The sequence below is a fragment of the Doryrhamphus excisus genome, linkage group LG11, assembly GCF_037039965.1.
Source record: "Doryrhamphus excisus strain RoL-2023G ecotype Guam linkage group LG11, RoL_Dexc_Guam_v1.1, whole genome shotgun sequence".
Taxonomy (NCBI): Eukaryota; Metazoa; Chordata; class Actinopteri; order Syngnathiformes; family Syngnathidae; genus Doryrhamphus; species Doryrhamphus excisus.
Window position 1 is genome coordinate 16883979 of NC_136367.1, and position 17692 is coordinate 16901670.

General features: G+C 42.8%; 1 protein-coding gene across 1 annotated transcript; it reads right to left on the reverse strand.

Annotated features, from left to right (window-relative positions):
* Nucleotides 1–1528: 1528 nt before the first annotated feature.
* Nucleotides 1529–17151, reverse strand: LOC131141990 (G-protein coupled receptor 22-like). The gene is made up of 2 exons (XM_058091636.2): nt 16966–17151; nt 1529–4015 (listed from the first exon to the last, which is right to left on the reverse strand). Exon 2 carries the CDS (start codon nt 3871–3873, stop codon nt 2389–2391), a length of 1485 nt encoding a protein of 494 aa, XP_057947619.2. The 5' UTR covers nt 3874–4015; nt 16966–17151; the 3' UTR covers nt 1529–2388.
* Nucleotides 17152–17692: the final 541 nt, after the last annotated feature.

Consider the following 17692-nt stretch of genomic DNA (forward strand, 5'->3'; position numbering starts at 1 on the left):
ATTTATTTATAAACCCGTGAAATATTACTTGTGTTATTTTTTGTTGCACCGTGAGTGAGTGAGGCCTTCTTTTGTAGTGCAGGAGTACTGTATGTACAGCAAGTCATTTTTATTACTCGCCACTCGTATAATAGCAGAGCTCTACTGTATTTAATTACTGGATCAATACCAAACTTTTGCCCAATTCATATTTTTGTGCTCATATGCTAACCACCTAGCTTCAAATCAGCTGCAAGTATAAACCCCTCATCAATAGTACGTCAGAATTGTCTTTCCCGAAGGTCAACATCACAACATCCAATAATCATTTTGATACAAAAAGTTTGCATTCACAGAGAAGAAAGAACATTTGCACATTTGGGTAATAACACTGTAACATCTGACCAAACAATAACAACTTATTATTGGCTAAATGCATCGGGAGTATTTCACACTCGGTGTTTATAATTATCCTCTGCCTCCCCCTTCTATGAATATAAACCTCCTACACTCTGACATAATTAAAGCACAGCACCATATTTAATGTGGTACACACTGTGCACGCACACTTTGCAAGTGAATATCCAAAACGAGTCCCGTTGTGTTCGTGACACAAAACAACACGGCCGAGCGCATAATTAAGGCAGAGGTCGTAACAAATAGACTTGAAATATTTCGGTGCGTCAACATTCTTTTTAAAGCTGTCTTGGATTGCTTCCGAGTGGGTGGCGAATGTGATCACCGGTTGGCGACGCACATTCCTCGGAGCCGTTATGTAAGCGCCGCTCCGTCGTATAGCTCCATATGTAAACATGTGTTAGACAGGGGAAATATTCATTCATTCATTTTCTGACAACACAAAATTCATCACACATCAACTTAACACTCCAAAAGTATTCATTCATTCATTCATTTTCTACCGCTTTTTCCTCACAAGGGTCGCGGGGGGTGCTGGAGCCTATCCCAGCTGTCTTCGGGCGAGAGGCGGGGTACACACAGGGCACATATTTAACATTACTGACACCTAATGACCAGTGTGGAATGCCAGATCACATCTTTAAATGTGTTTTCTGAATGCCTTACTATATTAGCATTTTCCTTAAGTTAGCTATTTTTATGCTTGAAATGCTTGCTTAATTTAGGCCAATCAAATTTGCCTAAATATGCACATTTATTGACTAATAATAGGTTGGATTTATTTAAAAAAAAAAAACAGTGACAGAGTGACACCATGAAATTCGAACTGCAAAGTCAAACCTTGGTTTTCATACAGCCCGATTTAATTCATTCATTCATTCATTTTCTAGAGTTTGTATGTTCTCGCCGTGCATGCATGGGTTTTCTCCGGGTACTCCAGTTTCCTCCCACATTCCAAAATGCTAGGTTAATTGGCAACTCCAAATTGTCCATAGGTATGAATGTGAGTGTGAATGGTTGTTTGTCTATACATATGTGCCCTGTGATGGGCTGGCTGGCGACCGGTCCAGGGTGTACCCCGCCTCTCGCCCGAAGACAGCTGGGATAGGCTCCAGCACCCAGTTACCAACATTTCCAGGGTATAAGTCATCATCACACAGCAACTTAACAATCAAAAAGTGGCTAAGAAATATACAATAAAAATAGCAACTATTTTAACGGCTTCCCATCATGCATTTCATTGGTTGTGGCTGCCCCAGGGCACTGCAATGATGTCAGCCTCCCTCTGGTGGACAGAGGCGGTTTAACCAATGAAATGCTTTGTTGGGACAAAATCTCTTTAGAACTCATGGAAAAGGAAAATACTCTTGGTCCTGTCTTTGAAAACCTTGGTTTTCATACAGCCCGATTTAATTCATTCATTCATTCATTTTCTACCGCTTATCCTCACGAGCGTCGCAGGGGGTGCTGGAGCCTATCCCAGCTGTCTTCGGGCGAGAGGCGGGGTACACCCTGGACTGGTCGCCAGCCAATCACAGGGCACATATAGACAAACAACCATTCACACTCACATTCATACCTATGGACAATTTGGAGTCGCCAATTAACCTAGCATGTTTTTGGAATGTGGGAGGAAACCGGAGTACCCGGAGAAAACCCACGCATGCACGGGGAGAACATGCAAACTCCACACAGAGATGGCCGAGGGTGGAATTGAACCCTGGTTAAACATGTGTTAGACAGGGGAAATATTATCATATTCAAAATGTGAAAGTTGCTTATGTGTGATTGTGTTCAGTTGCATCGCACCTCAGGTGATTGCTCGCTCGCTCGCTCGTTCGCTCCGCTTCCTTGCAATCCTTTCCCAGAGGTGCACATCTGTTTCTTCTCGTTCCTTATCGTACCTTCACACTCTCGTGGTGACGGAACACATCTGTGAGTATCCTCTTGTTTTTGAATTATAATAGGCTAACACGTGTGTGCAAATACGTCTCACAGGGCCTCAGCCAGGCAGCGGTCAGAACCCTCGCTCGCTTCGAGCCGCACCTGACGACTGGTTTTCCTGTTTTCCACCCAAGAATTATGTATAACGGTGCCCCCCGGCGAAGGGTCCACCTGAAGCAAGGACACCACTCTCTTTTTAACCTTAGCACGAAGGGCACGCCTCAACTTCTGTCGTGTGAAGGCATAGAGCAGAGGGTGGGACACCGTGGTGCCGTAAGCCAGCGCTAAGAACCAGAGGCGGAGACTGACCAGGGCGTCACTGGGACCGATGGCCAGGATGAGCATATTGACGACAGAGAGAGGAGCCCAGCATCCGAGAAAGGTGCTGATGATGATGAGGGACATTCTGAACACACGCCGCTGACGCTCTCGCCGATCCCGATGACGCCGCACTGCTCGACGAAGAGCGATTATAGCCGATACGGACGCCTGGACACCCATAGTGGCCGGTATCGGGGTGGCGGCGCCTGCGTCGGGTGTAACCAGCGGGGCGGTCGAAGAGATTGCTGGTGGGGAGGTCGCCGTGGGAGTGGGTGAAGAGGAAGCTATGAGCGGAGGGTGGCTGCGTTGTTTAGTTCCGTCCGCGGTGCACTGCTCCCCTTCTGGCGCTGGACTACTCATCAGTTTCAGCTTGGTCTTCTTTCGTATCGGTTTCTTGTGGAGGCCCGTGCAGGATGGACCCATAAACCTCTGGCTCTTCTTGATGTGGGTTCCGATGCGGATGTTTAGAGCCCTCAGGATTCTGGAGTAGGTGAACAACATCACCGTCACGGTGGTGAAGAATATGGGCACCTGAAGGATGAGGTGGTAATATGTTCCCAAGGTCAAGCGACCGCCTTGCCCGCCGATGCACAAGAGCGTCCGGTTACGCCATGTTGGCGATGGCGTCTCCAGGCCTTTCTTCTCAGTTCCTTCACCCCGAAACAACTGTTCCTCCAGGAAAGGGATAAAAAACACGGCAAGTGATGTGAGCCACACCGCCGCCAGTAGCAGCGCCGCTCGGCGTGTCGTCAGCAGCCTATTAGCCGGCCGCACCGAGATATCGTATCGGTCCAAGCTGATTACAAGGATATTGACGGCGGTAGCGATGCTAGCGAAGGTGACGCAGGCTTCGTGGAAGCAGCACATCAGAGCCAGATTGGGGCCGGGAGGCAGCAACACCACCGCCAGCGTGAGGGGCAAACACAGCACGCACACCGCCACGTCCAGGACGTGCAGACTCACGGTCACCATATTGCTGACCGAGTCCACTAAATTCGACTGGGAGCAGTAGAGCACCAGAACCGTGATGTTGCTGCTGAAACCCAACACCAGCTCCAGCATTAGAAAAGCGGTGAGGGACACCTGGAAACCCAGCGAGTACGGCGTGTACCATGATGTCGGGTTGCCGGGCCAAACCTCGCCGGCGCCTGCCTCGCCGACTCCCACTCCCCCCAGACTTCCCGGGTTGGAAGTGTAGCTGTCAGTCTCCATGGCTGGCTCTCAGTCCTCGCATGTTGTACCTGTCACTGCCTTGATGGAGTCCCATGATACACCAGGATGAGCTTCCATTGTTGCGGGGGATGCGAGCGAGCTGTGGGACACCCCCCGAGGCAGATGACAGATGAGGAATGAGCTGCGGAGGACAGAATGAAAACAACATTATTCTCTTTCATAGTGGATGACATCAATCACTTTGTACATGTGACACGCACGCATCCCGGACAGCCGTCCATTGATCCCGCCACCGATCCATCCATCTAGTCATCTATCTACCTGTATCTATCTATAGCAGGGTCTCTGACTTTCTACCTCGGATCCATCACAGCATGCCCTTATGGAAGAAAAATATATATATTGCAGTATATAATGCAATGTATTAGGAAATATATTTCCATATATGGGATCTTATGTTTTTTCATTCATTGTCCTTTTCCTCACAAGGGTCGCGGGGGTGCTGGAGCCTATCCCAGCTGTCTCCTGGAATGGTCGCCAGCCAATCACAGGGCACATAGAATAGACAAACAACCATTCACACTCACATTCATACCTATGGACAATTTGGAGTCGCTAATTAACCTAGCATGTTTTTGGAATGTGGGAGGAAACCGGAGTACCCGGAGAAAACCCACGCATGCACAGGGAGAACATGCAAACTCCACACAGAGGTGGCCGAGGGTGGAATTGAACCCTGGTCTCCTAGCCGTGAGGTCTGTGCGCTAACCACTAGACCACCGTGCCGCCCACATCTGAACCAGCTTTAATAAGTCATTTTCTACCGCTTTTCCTCACGAGGGTCGCGGGGGGTGCTGGAGCCTATCCCAACTGTCTTCGGGCGTGAGGCGGGGTACACCCTGGACTGGTCGCCAGCCAATCACAGGGCACATATAGACAAACAACCATTCACACTCACATTCATACCTATGGACAATTTGGAGTCGGCAATTAACCTAGCATGTTTTTGGAATGTTGGAGGAAACCGGAGTACCCGGAGAAAACCCACGCATGCACGGGGAGAACATGTAAACTCCACACAGAAATGGCCGAGGGTGGAATTGAACCCTGGTCTCCTAGCTGTGAGGTGCGCGCGCAAATTGAATGATAACTAAGTAATCAGGCCCACAGGCAATCAGCTTCTCCCTCGGCGGATCAATAAAAACAATGCAGTCAGCAATTTGCCCCAAATTGGTTAGATTTCCACCTCTTGCGACTCCTCCAGACCGTGTCAATGATTTCGAATGCCGCTACAACAAATTGAATGTATTCATTATCAACTGTTGCCCAAAATGGAGCACATGGAGGTGGAATTAGTCTGATGACATCACACGCAGCTCCATTGCTTGGAAATTATTATAAACAGTTATTGCATTACTATATATACATATTATTTGAAGGCATCATTTACAATAAATCAATGCAGTATATTTCATGTCATATTCTCAGTAAATGCAGGAAAAGGTAATACATGTATAAAGTTTCACATTAAGGGCTGCATGGTGGTTTAGTGGTTAGCGTGCAGACCTCACAGCTAGGAGAACAGGGTTCAATTTCAAATTTTACAATGCCATGCATTTGTGCTGTGAATTTTATGTAAATGTATCTATATCAATGATGATATTGCTTCAGTAGCCGTATTTCACCCCTACTACACAGGGAACTAAATAGCTAGTGTCCACTCAGATAAACACAGCCCAGTAGCCTTTTTGTTTAATCCTAATCTTAGTTCTAATCTCATGAAACATCTCAATAGCACACCCGATACAAATAATTTTACATATTTGAAAGCGGTGGTTAGCACGCAGGCCTCACAGCTAGGAGACCCGAGTTCAATTCCACGCTCAGTCATCTCTGTGTGGAGTTTGCATGTTCTCGCCGTGCATGCGTGGGTTTTCTCCGGGTACTCCGGTTTCCTCCAACATTCCAAAAAAAACATGCTAGGTTAATTGGCGACTCTAAATTGAATGTGAGTGGTTAGCGCGCAGGCCTCACAGCAAGGAGACCCGAGTTAGGTTAATTGGCGACTGCAAATTGTCCATAGGTATGAATGTGAGTGTGAATGGTTGTTTGTCTATATGTGCCTTGTGATTGGCTGGCAACCGGTCCAGGGTGTATAACCCGCCTCTCGCCCGAAGACAGCTGGGATAGGCTCCAGCACCCAGTTACCAAAATTTCCAGGGTATAACTCATCATCACACAGCAACTTAACAATCAAAAAGTGGCTAAGATATACTCAATAAAAACAGCAACTATTTTAACCAGCTTCCCATCATGCATTTCATTGGTTGTGGCTGCCAGGGCACTGCAATGATGTCAGCCTCCCTGTGGTGGACAGAGGCGGTTTAACCAATGAAATGCTTTGTTGGGACAAAATCTCTTTAGAACTCACGGAAAAGGGAAATACAAGTAGTAATGATTGTGGATGATGGGCAAAATAAAAAAATAAAATAAAGTGCAGTTCCCCTTTAAGAGGCGGTGGTGTGTCCCACAGCAAAGAACGCCAGACTTAAAAAAAAAAAAAAAAACTAATTAATAACAATCAAAATAAAGAAACTCTGGAAACGGCATGCTACCTCCAACGTGGCCCCGTATGAAGGATGAAATTAAAACAAGCTTATGAGTCACAAGTTCTATTTGCTATCTTACAAAGTACTACACGTTAGTATTTCTGTGTTCAGAACAACAAACAAACTTTTTTTTTTTTTAATAATCTTCCCCTGACTGGAAGGTGCTCCTTTTGTATAATGTTGAGGGTTGACATCACAGCAGTTTCATGTGGCGTTGCTATGACGACTACAGTGACTTAGGAGGTACAATGTGCAGTGAGAAACCAAACCCTGATACCAAAAAAAAAAACCAGCCATGCAGTGGAAAATATGTCTAATTGTAACTACGGTTCAGTAGCTGAATTTTAACTTTGAATCTAAAATATGGTAGTTATTGTTAAATGTACTGGAAAGTGTAGTACCAGTACACTGATGAATGTGTTTTATTGCACTGCACTCCGGTTAGTAATGGCCTGCACGCAGATACTATGTTGTTCTATTGACAGACTGCAAGGATAAAGAGAAGCCAACCCAAACACATTTGCTCATCGCTGATTAGAGCGAGGGCTTCAGATAGCGCCTGAGGGAAATCAATTGATTTTCAAAAAGAAAAATCTGTTTCCCTTCCGCTTCGCCCTGCGAGTCGGTCAACAACCGAGTCAACTGTGAAAGCATCGGATGAGGAACGTTCCGCACAAACACCCAAAAAAATCCAAAACAACTCCTAACCATTAACCTCTGAGTTGCTCAGTTATCCCCCCCCTTTACAGCCAACGTGTAGGGTTGCCACGGCAACCGTACTACAAGGGTATAGTTTAATGAGGACGCAGGTGGTATATATCATTGGGGGCGTGTGACACAGACCTCTGTGGTGACAGTGTGAGAGAAACGCAGTCAAGTTAGAGCATATCCCCCCCCCCCCCCCCGCTTACGGTGACGCCATTAAGAGTAGGAAAAAATGCAGGAAAAAATGCAGCGATTAAAAAAAAACATGTGATCCTGAAAGAATTGCGACAAAAATGACTATTTTCTGGTCATTATGATATATGTAAAGGTAAACTAAGTACTAGAGTTTTTGTATTGGATTTCAGGAGATTGTACATGTACATGTAGTTAGTACGCACGTTTGTGAAATGCAACGACAATGGAAGATACACTCTTCAATACTGCGGTACCTCGGTTTTCGTTGTTACCAAAATTTCCAGGGTATATGTAAGTCATCATCACACAGCAACTTAACAATCAAAAAGTGGCTAAGAAAAATACACAATGACGTGGGTTCTGTTCCCCCTGGATAGAGGAAAAGAGCAGTTGTGGGAGGAAACGGAAGTCCCTGAAGATCAACAGTACTCTTCTTCTGTGTATTTTAAACAAATTGTGTAAGCAAATGATGGACTTCTTGACAGGCAATTCTTGATAGAAGTGGGAAAGCAGTGCAGATATTCACATCGGTGTGTACAAACTTTAAATCATGTATCACATGGGTTTGGTAGTACATTAAGGAAAGCAAGTGGAGGGAAATTGTGTATTTTCTTAATCATTCTATGAGGTTAGCCATTTCGTGAGCATGCATGAAGATAAATGGTAAAATGACACGTAGAAATGAAGTGAGAACTGAGATTCATGATAGAAATTTTTTTAGTCAGTATAGTTACTCCAGACCCAGTTCACTGTGCAATATCTGATCAACCTCCATGTGCAATATTAAGGGCTCTAAATGCAATATACTAAGTATTTCCATAATGCCTCATATTAACTCTCTAACAGGATCTCAGTGTATAGACTGGTCATATATTTCATCTCGTTTCATATTATCTACATACTGTATTGTATATAACTCTGGGAAAAACTGTTGATTTTTGTTAATACTTGGGTTGTTTATATTGTTTATTTTTCTATATTGTGTATTTTGTACTGCTTAACTGACTCTGTACTCTTGCTGCTGTGCAATACAAATTTCCCCACCTAGGGACGAATAAAGGCATATCTTAATCTTAATCTTCAAATGAACAGCATCGGGAAGGAAGTAAAAGACAAGACTGTGAGCTGATAAACAAGATCTCCCAGGGAACAGAGGTGGGAGATTTTTTTTTTTTTTCCGCTCTGAAGTCTTACCCCTCAGAGCTTCTGGTTTCCTAGTTCCCTCCAAACCCCAACAGAGAGCCCGCTTTTCCAAAAGACTCATTGAAAATTGCATAAATTGAGAAGCTTTCTTTATCACTGAGAAAAAAAGGTCAGATGTGCAACAATCTGGCGGAGTAGTAGCTGCCTGGGTAAGTAAAGCGGTGTTTACACTTGCATACACTTTGCCTCTGCATTTTCTGGCAATGAAGATAGCAGGAAGTGATGATTAGTAAACATAAGCACACACAAAAATGAAGAAGCATCACTGAGCATCACTGACCATTTCATTTAATCCTTGTTGTAATCATCTGATAACTTGCTATTATTATTATATATCAATATATATAAATATATATATATATAATATTTATATAAATATATATAATATTATTTATCTTATATTACCACTTCTCAAGATTTGGAATATTTGCCACTAAAATGACAATATTTTTCCTCATATTAGGAGTTTATTCTGGTAATATTTTCTCTTGTTAGAATAAGTTTTTCTCTTAATATTTTGACTTTATTTTTTAGAAAATACAGCTGTTTTTTCCATTTATTTTTGTTTTTCCCCCAAATAATTTTCTCCTAATAATTAGTATATTATTATAAATATTATTCCGATAATATTTTGACTTTTTCCATAAAATTATATCTTATATCTGCCACCTTATTTTCCCCCAAAACTTAATTCCACAAAAATGACATTATTTTCTCCCATAATATTATGCAATTTGTGTAAAATTACTGCAGATTTTTTTCATTTTTGCTGTTTTTCTTAAAAGTTTTCTTGTTAAATTATAATTTTAAATTGTAAATTAAAATTTGAAAACAGCCCCCGGGCGACACTTTGCACACCCCTGTTCTCAGATATCTGAACAAATTAGCTTTTATAACTTAGCTTTTTTATGAGCGACAAAGCAAATAGTGATTAGCAACATCTAACAATTATATTTTCATTTATATATTTTTTATATTTCCATTGGTTTATCCAATCTTGCATTGGTGTATTTTTCCTGAATGTTCAGGGCCTTTTTTCTTTAACCGTCTCAACAGATTGTCATTTTTGACAAGCTGTTCAATCTAGCCTGTCCCACGGGAATAGGAAGGCTCGTCGCTGCGGGTTCAATTTGACCTGTTATACACCACCTTGCCATCATTGGCTTGGGGCTTCTAAAAATAAAAAGCAAAGGGGTGGTAGAGTGGTTATTTGGTCACACTACCGCTGTGGGAGGTCACTCCTTGGCTGGCTGGAATAAAAGAGACAAATGGATCCATTGTCATCATCACATCCACGTGTGACACGTTTGTGCTGTGCTCCCATCTTTCATTTGCATCACTGCTTATGCAAGATGGACAAGGTAGATCAATTCAGGGGACATTTAATGTACAGTGTTCCCTCGTTTATGGCGGGGGATGGGTTCCCAAAATAAAGTCCCTCACAATACACTTTGTACACTTTTCTCAGACAAGCACATATCGATTTAAAGATCTATGCCTATTTATCTGTGCCTGTAGTGTTTTTGTATCCTTGTTAAAACTGTGGAAGTGTTTCACTCCTCCTCACAGTCCTCCATGAACCGAAGATTCGTTAATTGCGCCCGAGCAATTATGCTTGCTAGCAAGGAGGAAAAGGCAGTCATGCACTAAGGAGATTGATTGACAACGGTCTAGAGCCAATCAGAAAGCAGTGTCTCCCTTAGGCAATCAGGACTGTTGTGGTTACATATACTGAAAGAACTGGACGTGTCTTCAACTCTCATAATAATAATATTATGATAATAATAATTAAACATTGAGTGCCGTAGTTCAATTGAACGACTGTTTAAAACATTTCACAGTGTGTTGGAGAAAGGTGGGAGGAGCAGAGTGGTTTCTCTGTTGGAGAGTGGGAGAGGTTTCCTGGCACCGTGAGCGAGTGTGGTTGCTGCGTGGAAGATCATGTGTGCATTTATATTCAACCCTGTGGATGCTCCATGGCTGTGGTGTTGGCACATACTGTATATTTATTTATCTGACACTGAAGGGAACCAAATCATACAATCAAATCAGTGTGAATTGGCGCTAACTTTATCACTGTAATCATGAATTATGACTGCTTTTGTTTTTAATGAAACATATATTTTTTTTTTTACAGTACATCTTTACAAGGGACAATAATATACAAATGGAACTTGGTTATACTTGAGAGTAACAGTAAAGATTTACTATGCTCTGAAAAATGGTCATCATACAGTCATTATGGTATATTATACCGGGGCTGCATGAAATGCTAAATTCATCATACAGCAACTTATTACTCAAACAGGAGCGATCAAATATTAAAAAGTTTTATAGTAAAGTCCCAGAAAAGCATTTCATTGGTTCTGGCTGCCAAGAGACTGATGCAATGCTGCCTTTGTCCACCAGAGGGAGGCTGACGTCATTGCAGCATCCAGCAGCCACAACCAACTAAACGCTTTGCTGGAACAAAATGCAGTATGGAAACACGTTAACATGGTTGTTGTTTTTTTGTTTTTACTCGTATTGGTACTTGTATATTTTTTAGCTACTAAATTTGTTCACTCCACCCTCGGCCATCTCTGTGTGGAGCTTGCATGTTCTCCCTGTGCATGCGTGGGTTTTCTCCGGGTACTCCGGTTTCCTCCCAAATTCCAAAAACATGCTAGGTTAATTAGCGACTCCAAAATGTCCATAGGTATGAATGTGAGTGTGAATGGTTGTTTGTCTATGTGTGCCCTGTGATTGGCTGGCGACCAGTCCAGAGTGTACCCCGCCTCTCGCCCGGAGGCTCCAGCACCCCCCGCGACCCTTGTGACCCTTGGCTGCCAAGAGACTGACGCAATGCTGCCTCTGTCCACCAAAGGGAGCCAGAGGAACCCAGAGGGAGGCTGACGTCATTGCAGCATCCAGCAGCCACAACCAATTAAATGCTTTGCTGGAACAAAATGCAGTATGGAAACACGTTAACATGGTTGTTTTTACTCGTATTGGTACTTGTATATTTTTTAGCTACTAACTTTGTTCACAGAAGATACAGAACAATGAGCAACTCGGTGTCTGTCTCCTTTACTTTGCTCTGGGTTTAGTGTTGACTACTCTTTGTTGTGCTAATGTCACCATTTAAGGTACCATGTTGTGATGTTTTGGTAAGACCAACGGTCAAGCATTTGATCCTTCTTGTATATCTTTTAGCTACTAAATTTGTTCACAGAAGACACACAGAACAATGAGCAACTCGGTGTCTGTCTCCTTTACTTTGCTCTGGGTTTAGTGTTGACTACTTTGTTGTGCTAATGTCACCATTTAAGGCACCATGTTGTGATGTTTTTGGTAAGACCAACTGGTCAAGCATTTGATCCTTGCATAAGATAGACCAGAGAGAGAATGCGGGATCCATAAAACGACTCCTCTGAGAGCACTGCCTTTGTGCCAAAAAAAAGGAAGCTTCAGTCACTTCCTTCTGTCAAAGCTCTAATTCCAACAATGCTCATCACTCGGGACAAAAACAATTCCCACGAATAGAAACCACCAGCATTCAGAAGTCTGCAACGTGAGGGGGCGAACGACGACTGTAGAGAACAGCTTGTAAGCAAGACCCGAGCACACACACACACACACAACGTGTACTCTTCTTTTTCCACAATACGCTTGCGTTTATGTGTGGCGTGTAAATAGGCTCCCTATTGAGACATCAAGCGGTTATTAAAGCTCTCTCTCTCCAATGAGCAGTCCGTGATGCAGACAATTGTCATGTCGGTGCATAACATTTGCTCACCGCTGCTCGGAGTCAAGCGGTGCGTGAAAAGGAACACACACACACACATAAAGACTCATGTGCAATAACACACACATCTTGCTGTACCACGGAGCACCCGCTGAGACCAATTCCAGCTGTAGTTTGAATAGAGAGAGAGGATGATAGCCTCATCCAATGCAGCGCCCGGAGTACATTAGAGGCTTGCAAATGTTCAGGCCAGCGCATCTGAAATCTGAAACAAACAGGAACTGAACGCAGAATCCCCCACTGAGGGTGACTCTCAGCTGGATGTCCGCTTTCAAGATGCCCGCTTTTTAGTACGGCTAACCCTTGCGGAGAGGGAGGGGGGCACGACTTTCACCTTCAAATGTGACTAAAGCCGCTGTTATTTCATGTTGCACTTTATTTAATTTTTGCAAAGCTGACATTCACAAAGTCAATACTATTTCTTTATGGATTATTTGAAATCTATATAACGGTCATTTTTTTATTTGTTTATGTTTCTATGTAGTCACTAAGCCAGGGGTGCCCATTACCTCGATCGCAAGCTACCGGTAGATCACCAAGGTTAGATTAGGTTGATTGCGTATAACGTCACTATGTACACGTCATATGACATTAGTCAGCTGGCATTCAGCTCCCCACTCCTGATTCGCTCTTGCTCCCCCACAGCGTTTCAAGCTACACAAGCTTTCATTTTTATTATTCTGATTCCGGATACACTCACTTAGCGGTAAGATGTGGCTATCTCTAACAAAATCCTGTCACTTGTAGCAGCAACATTAAAGTCATCACACAACAACTTAACACTCAAAATGTATACCTCATAAATATACAAAAAAATTGAAAAAAACAAGTTTTCCCATAATAAAATTGTTTGAGCAAAGCATTTAATTGGAGCACAAGCAGCAAGGAAAATTGATTGATGGCGCAGAGGAGCTCAGAGCCCAGAGGGAGGCTGAGGTCACTGCAGTGAATGCCAATTAATGTGTTGCTCAGACGTAAGGCATGATAGGAAAACTTTATTAGATGTTTTTTTTTCCATTTCAATCTAGTATTGGTACATATTTGTACATACGTTTAGAGTGTTAAGTTGCTGTGTGATGAATTCTTAGAAAAGTGTTCTTAGTAGGATGACATCAATACAATACAGGTTTGTTACACCCAACATGACAATATATGACAACCACAACAGTGTACAACGACATTGGCAAAATGATGGCTACTTTTGGCCTTTCCAAATCTGTTTTGACGCGTTTGTCGATATTATTATTAATAAGGTAGCCAAAATTGTCTTTTAATTGCTTTGATAATGTTTCTTTCTCATCGCACATCTCAGAACTAAAAAAAAAGCACTCAGGAGTTGAGTAATCACTCCTAATACTAATAGCTTCACTATTTGTTGACATGCAACATTAGCAATGTTTTTGACATTTGTATGGCGTCCACACTCATTCATTCATTCATTCATTCATTTTCTACCACTTTTTCCTCATGAGGGTCGCGGGGGTGCTGGAGCCTATCCCAGCTGGTGGCCAGCCAATCACAGGGCACATATAGACAAACAACCATTCACACTCACATTTATACCTATGGACAATTTGGAGTCGCCAATTAACCTAGCATGTTTTTGGAATGTGGGAGGAAACTGGAGTACCTGGAGAAAACCGAGGGTGGAATTGAACCCTGGTCTCCTAGCTGTGAGGTCTGCGCGCTAACCACTAGACCGCCGTGCCGCCCGCGTCCACACTCAGTCACTGTTCAATGGCAGTGTAGGTGTGTGAAATACCGTAATCGCATCCCTGCACACGCGACAACACAGACAAGAATGTCAGCCTGCTTCACTCTTATTGACCTTCTGTCTGCACTTGAACAGAACCTTAATTGTGGCGGCTGTTCAAGTATAGTACAATACAACTAAATACAAATCTCGTTCTTGCAAAAATCAGAAATAATTTTGCAGCAGAGAAGCGTGCACGGCTAGGAGCGGCGAGGATGCCAGCATGAAATATGGAAAGAGAGCTAGAGAGGAAAAAAAGACTTCATCTTTAATGTATATTTTGGGCGACTAAAGAAGAAGAAGAAGGCAATGAGCGTAAGAGTGCGATGAGAGCATGCGTTGCCGCCGTTATAGTTTTCACTGCACCGGGAATCATTTCCATTATTCAGGTGGACTCTCCAGTTGAAGAAGGTTGGAGGTTTGAGCAACGCATGCAGACTCTGCGGCGAGAGCCTTTGTGTTGTCCTGTTAACTGAATTATTTATCTTGGAGCTGAAATAGCTAGCCATCGAAAAACCAGCAGCAGGTAAAGTTTAACAAAAAGAAAAGAGTTTAGAAGTGTATTAATACATTTGATGAGAACGCTGCTGTACAACTGGGGGGGAATTGGGATGATTTCATTCATACGCACACAATCACACGGACTCCCTTTTGTCATTTTTCATGCAGACTGGGTTTCCCTTTTTGCACAAACACAGAGCAAACAAATCCACAACAATGCACAAAGACAACTCAGACACACCAAACTTCACAATGTTGCAAGTATTCCTATTTTCTTCTTCGCTGCTCTTGCCGTCTACCTGCTTGGTGTATTTTTCCTAGTCTTTGTCCTCGGGTGGTTCTTATGAATGTTGTTTATGAGAGGCATCTGAATAGTATTATTGTCTCTGCAGTTTTGAGATAAGCTAAACTAAAAATGGACCTTGTTCATTTGTAAAGGCAATTAAATTCATTCATTCATTTTCTACCGCTTTTTCCTCACGAGGGTCGTGGGTGGTGCTGGAGCCTATCCCAGCTGTCTTCGGGCGAAAGGCGGGGTACACCCTGGACTGGTGGCCAGCTAATCACAGGGCACATATAGACAAACAACCATTCACACTCACATTCATACCTATGGACAATTTGGAGTCGCTAATTAACCTAGCATGTTTTTGGAATGTGGGAGGAAACCGGAGTACCCGGAGAAAACCCACGCATGCACAGGGAGAACATGCAAACTCCACACAGAGATGGCCGATGGTGGAATTGAACTCGGTTCTCCTAGCTGTGAGGTCTGCGCGCCAACCACATGACCGCCATGCAGCCCAATTAAATTCCAGTACTCTACTATTCTATGGATTCAGGACACACTGGTGATTATATCTAACAGCTAATTAATTCTCATAATAAGTAATTCATAATGTGAAAAATGTTCAGTAAAAAGTTCAGTATTAAAAAGTGCCTAATCAGCAAACGTTCCAAAATGTTGTACGTTACAATTTAAAAAGGAAAACTGCACTTTTGGGGGGAATTTTGCCATCATTCATAATCCTTATGTTAACACACGAACACACCTTTCTCTTTTCTGTGCCGTCTAATAAGAGAAAACTACTTTTTATGAGGCAGCTAACCATAATGTGATTGGATTGGAACGTATGGCAATATTGGACCTGTACAAGCTAACACAAAATATAAAATATAAAATATAAAATATAAAATATAAAATATAAAATATAAAATATAAAATATAAAATATAAAATATAAAATATAAAAATAACCTAATAAATAATAAATTAAATAATAAATAAATTAAATAAATAAATATAAAATATACACAAAAAAAAATATATATATATATATATATATATATTTATCGCTAGCCGCTCGTCTCAGCATCACTCACAAAAGTGGATACTTAGCTCTCAATTTTGCGACGACTAATGACTCAACAAGGTGCTTGTTTGCTGTCAGAATGTTTTACACACGTCATGTGCTGGAAGACGCAGCCATCCCAATGAGAGCGGACATTGTAAGTGTCTGTTTCTATTCATGCTGCTGTTGTTGACGTACGTAGCGAGATAAACTTGACAACCTCTTGGAGTACAAGTATCTCATTCATAATAACAATATCAAATGACAAACGGATGGTTGTTTGTCTATATGTGCCCTGTGATTGGCTGGCGACCAGTCCGGGGTGTACCCCGCCTCTCGCCCAAAGACAGCTGGGATAGGCTCCAGCACCCCCCCGTGACCCTCGTGAAGAAAAGCGGAAGAAAATGAATGAATGAATGAATTAATGAAATGACAAACGGAACAACCGTGAGCATTGACAACGCCACAACACACAAAGAAACAACACACACTGTAAAGTCAATGCACAGTGAGTGACTTTTTTTTTTTGCTGCAGGGAGAACACCCTTGAGAGCGTGGGAGAAATAAACAAGCTGGAAGCGTCAAGCACCCACTCCCACGTCCCACGTCCAAAGCGCCCCCAGTCTCGAATAAAACACAAAAGCACACATTCCTCTTGTAAATCAATATTTTGTGCATCTTGGGGTGTATAAACTTTTTCCACAGAGAAAATTTGTTTTTTTTTACATTGTAATTTGTGCTTGTTTTGTATATAGGTCTAAAAAGGGCAATAAAACAAACCACAGCCCACAAATGGCCCCCGGGCTGCACTTTGAACACCCGTTATGGCGCCACAACAGCCATCATGGGTGTGCGTAATGGACAGTGCGAGTGGAGCGCACAAAATCAGTCCCCAACAAATGGAATTATGTAATGCAATGTTATTATTGGATGCGCATGCATGGAACTAAAAAAGTTGCAAGCCACCTTCGACATTGCCATGGCGACAACACGTGCACACAAACAATTAAAACAGGTGCACACTTACCCAATTAGTCACTGTTCATGTGCGCCAGTCGAATGGAGATGAGAAGAGCGTCTTCTCTCGGAGCACATGGTTGATCTGCAGGGGATTCAGTGTAGGACGCACCCCCACCCTCATCCCCCCCTCACGTCACTTGAGAACCGGGCAGCTGAGATCTGCTCACCTCCGTGGGACGCGTGGACCGACACAGAAGACTGCACACCGCTCACTGATGGATACACACAGCAGAGGACACGATAGAAAAAGGGGGCGGTGCCTAACAGCGGCATCAACACAAGTCATAGCACGTTCCCTACAAATGTCTGTCTATACCAGGGGTCTCAAAATCAATTTACCTGGGGGCCACTGGAGCTAGGGTCTGGGCAAGGCTAGGCCGCATCAGCCCCCCCCCCAAAAAAACACATTTATTAAAAACAGAAAAATATACAAACTTTGGTTCAGATTTTCTACAATAAAAGCTCTGATAAAACATTCCACTGTTCTCAAATATCTTAATTTTTCAAAATCAATCAGTAATAAATAAATATAATAATTAAACAGCAAATTAAAATTAAGAAACCACATATAGTTGGCGGCAGACAAATTATTTTTTTCACATTAAAATGAACAAAGCATTAGAGCCCTGTAGACATGACAAAACACGACTATAGTCACATTTATACTCTTTTTATTTACAACATATTGCGCAACTGCAGGGTCTTGAGACACATGCTAACTCGCAAACTAGAGA

Bases quoted from the DNA above. Each gene is read 5' to 3' on its own strand.
- LOC131141990 (XM_058091636.2), bottom strand. From the start codon at position 3,873: ATGGAGACTGACAGCTACACTTCCAACCCGGGAAGTCTGGGGGGAGTG.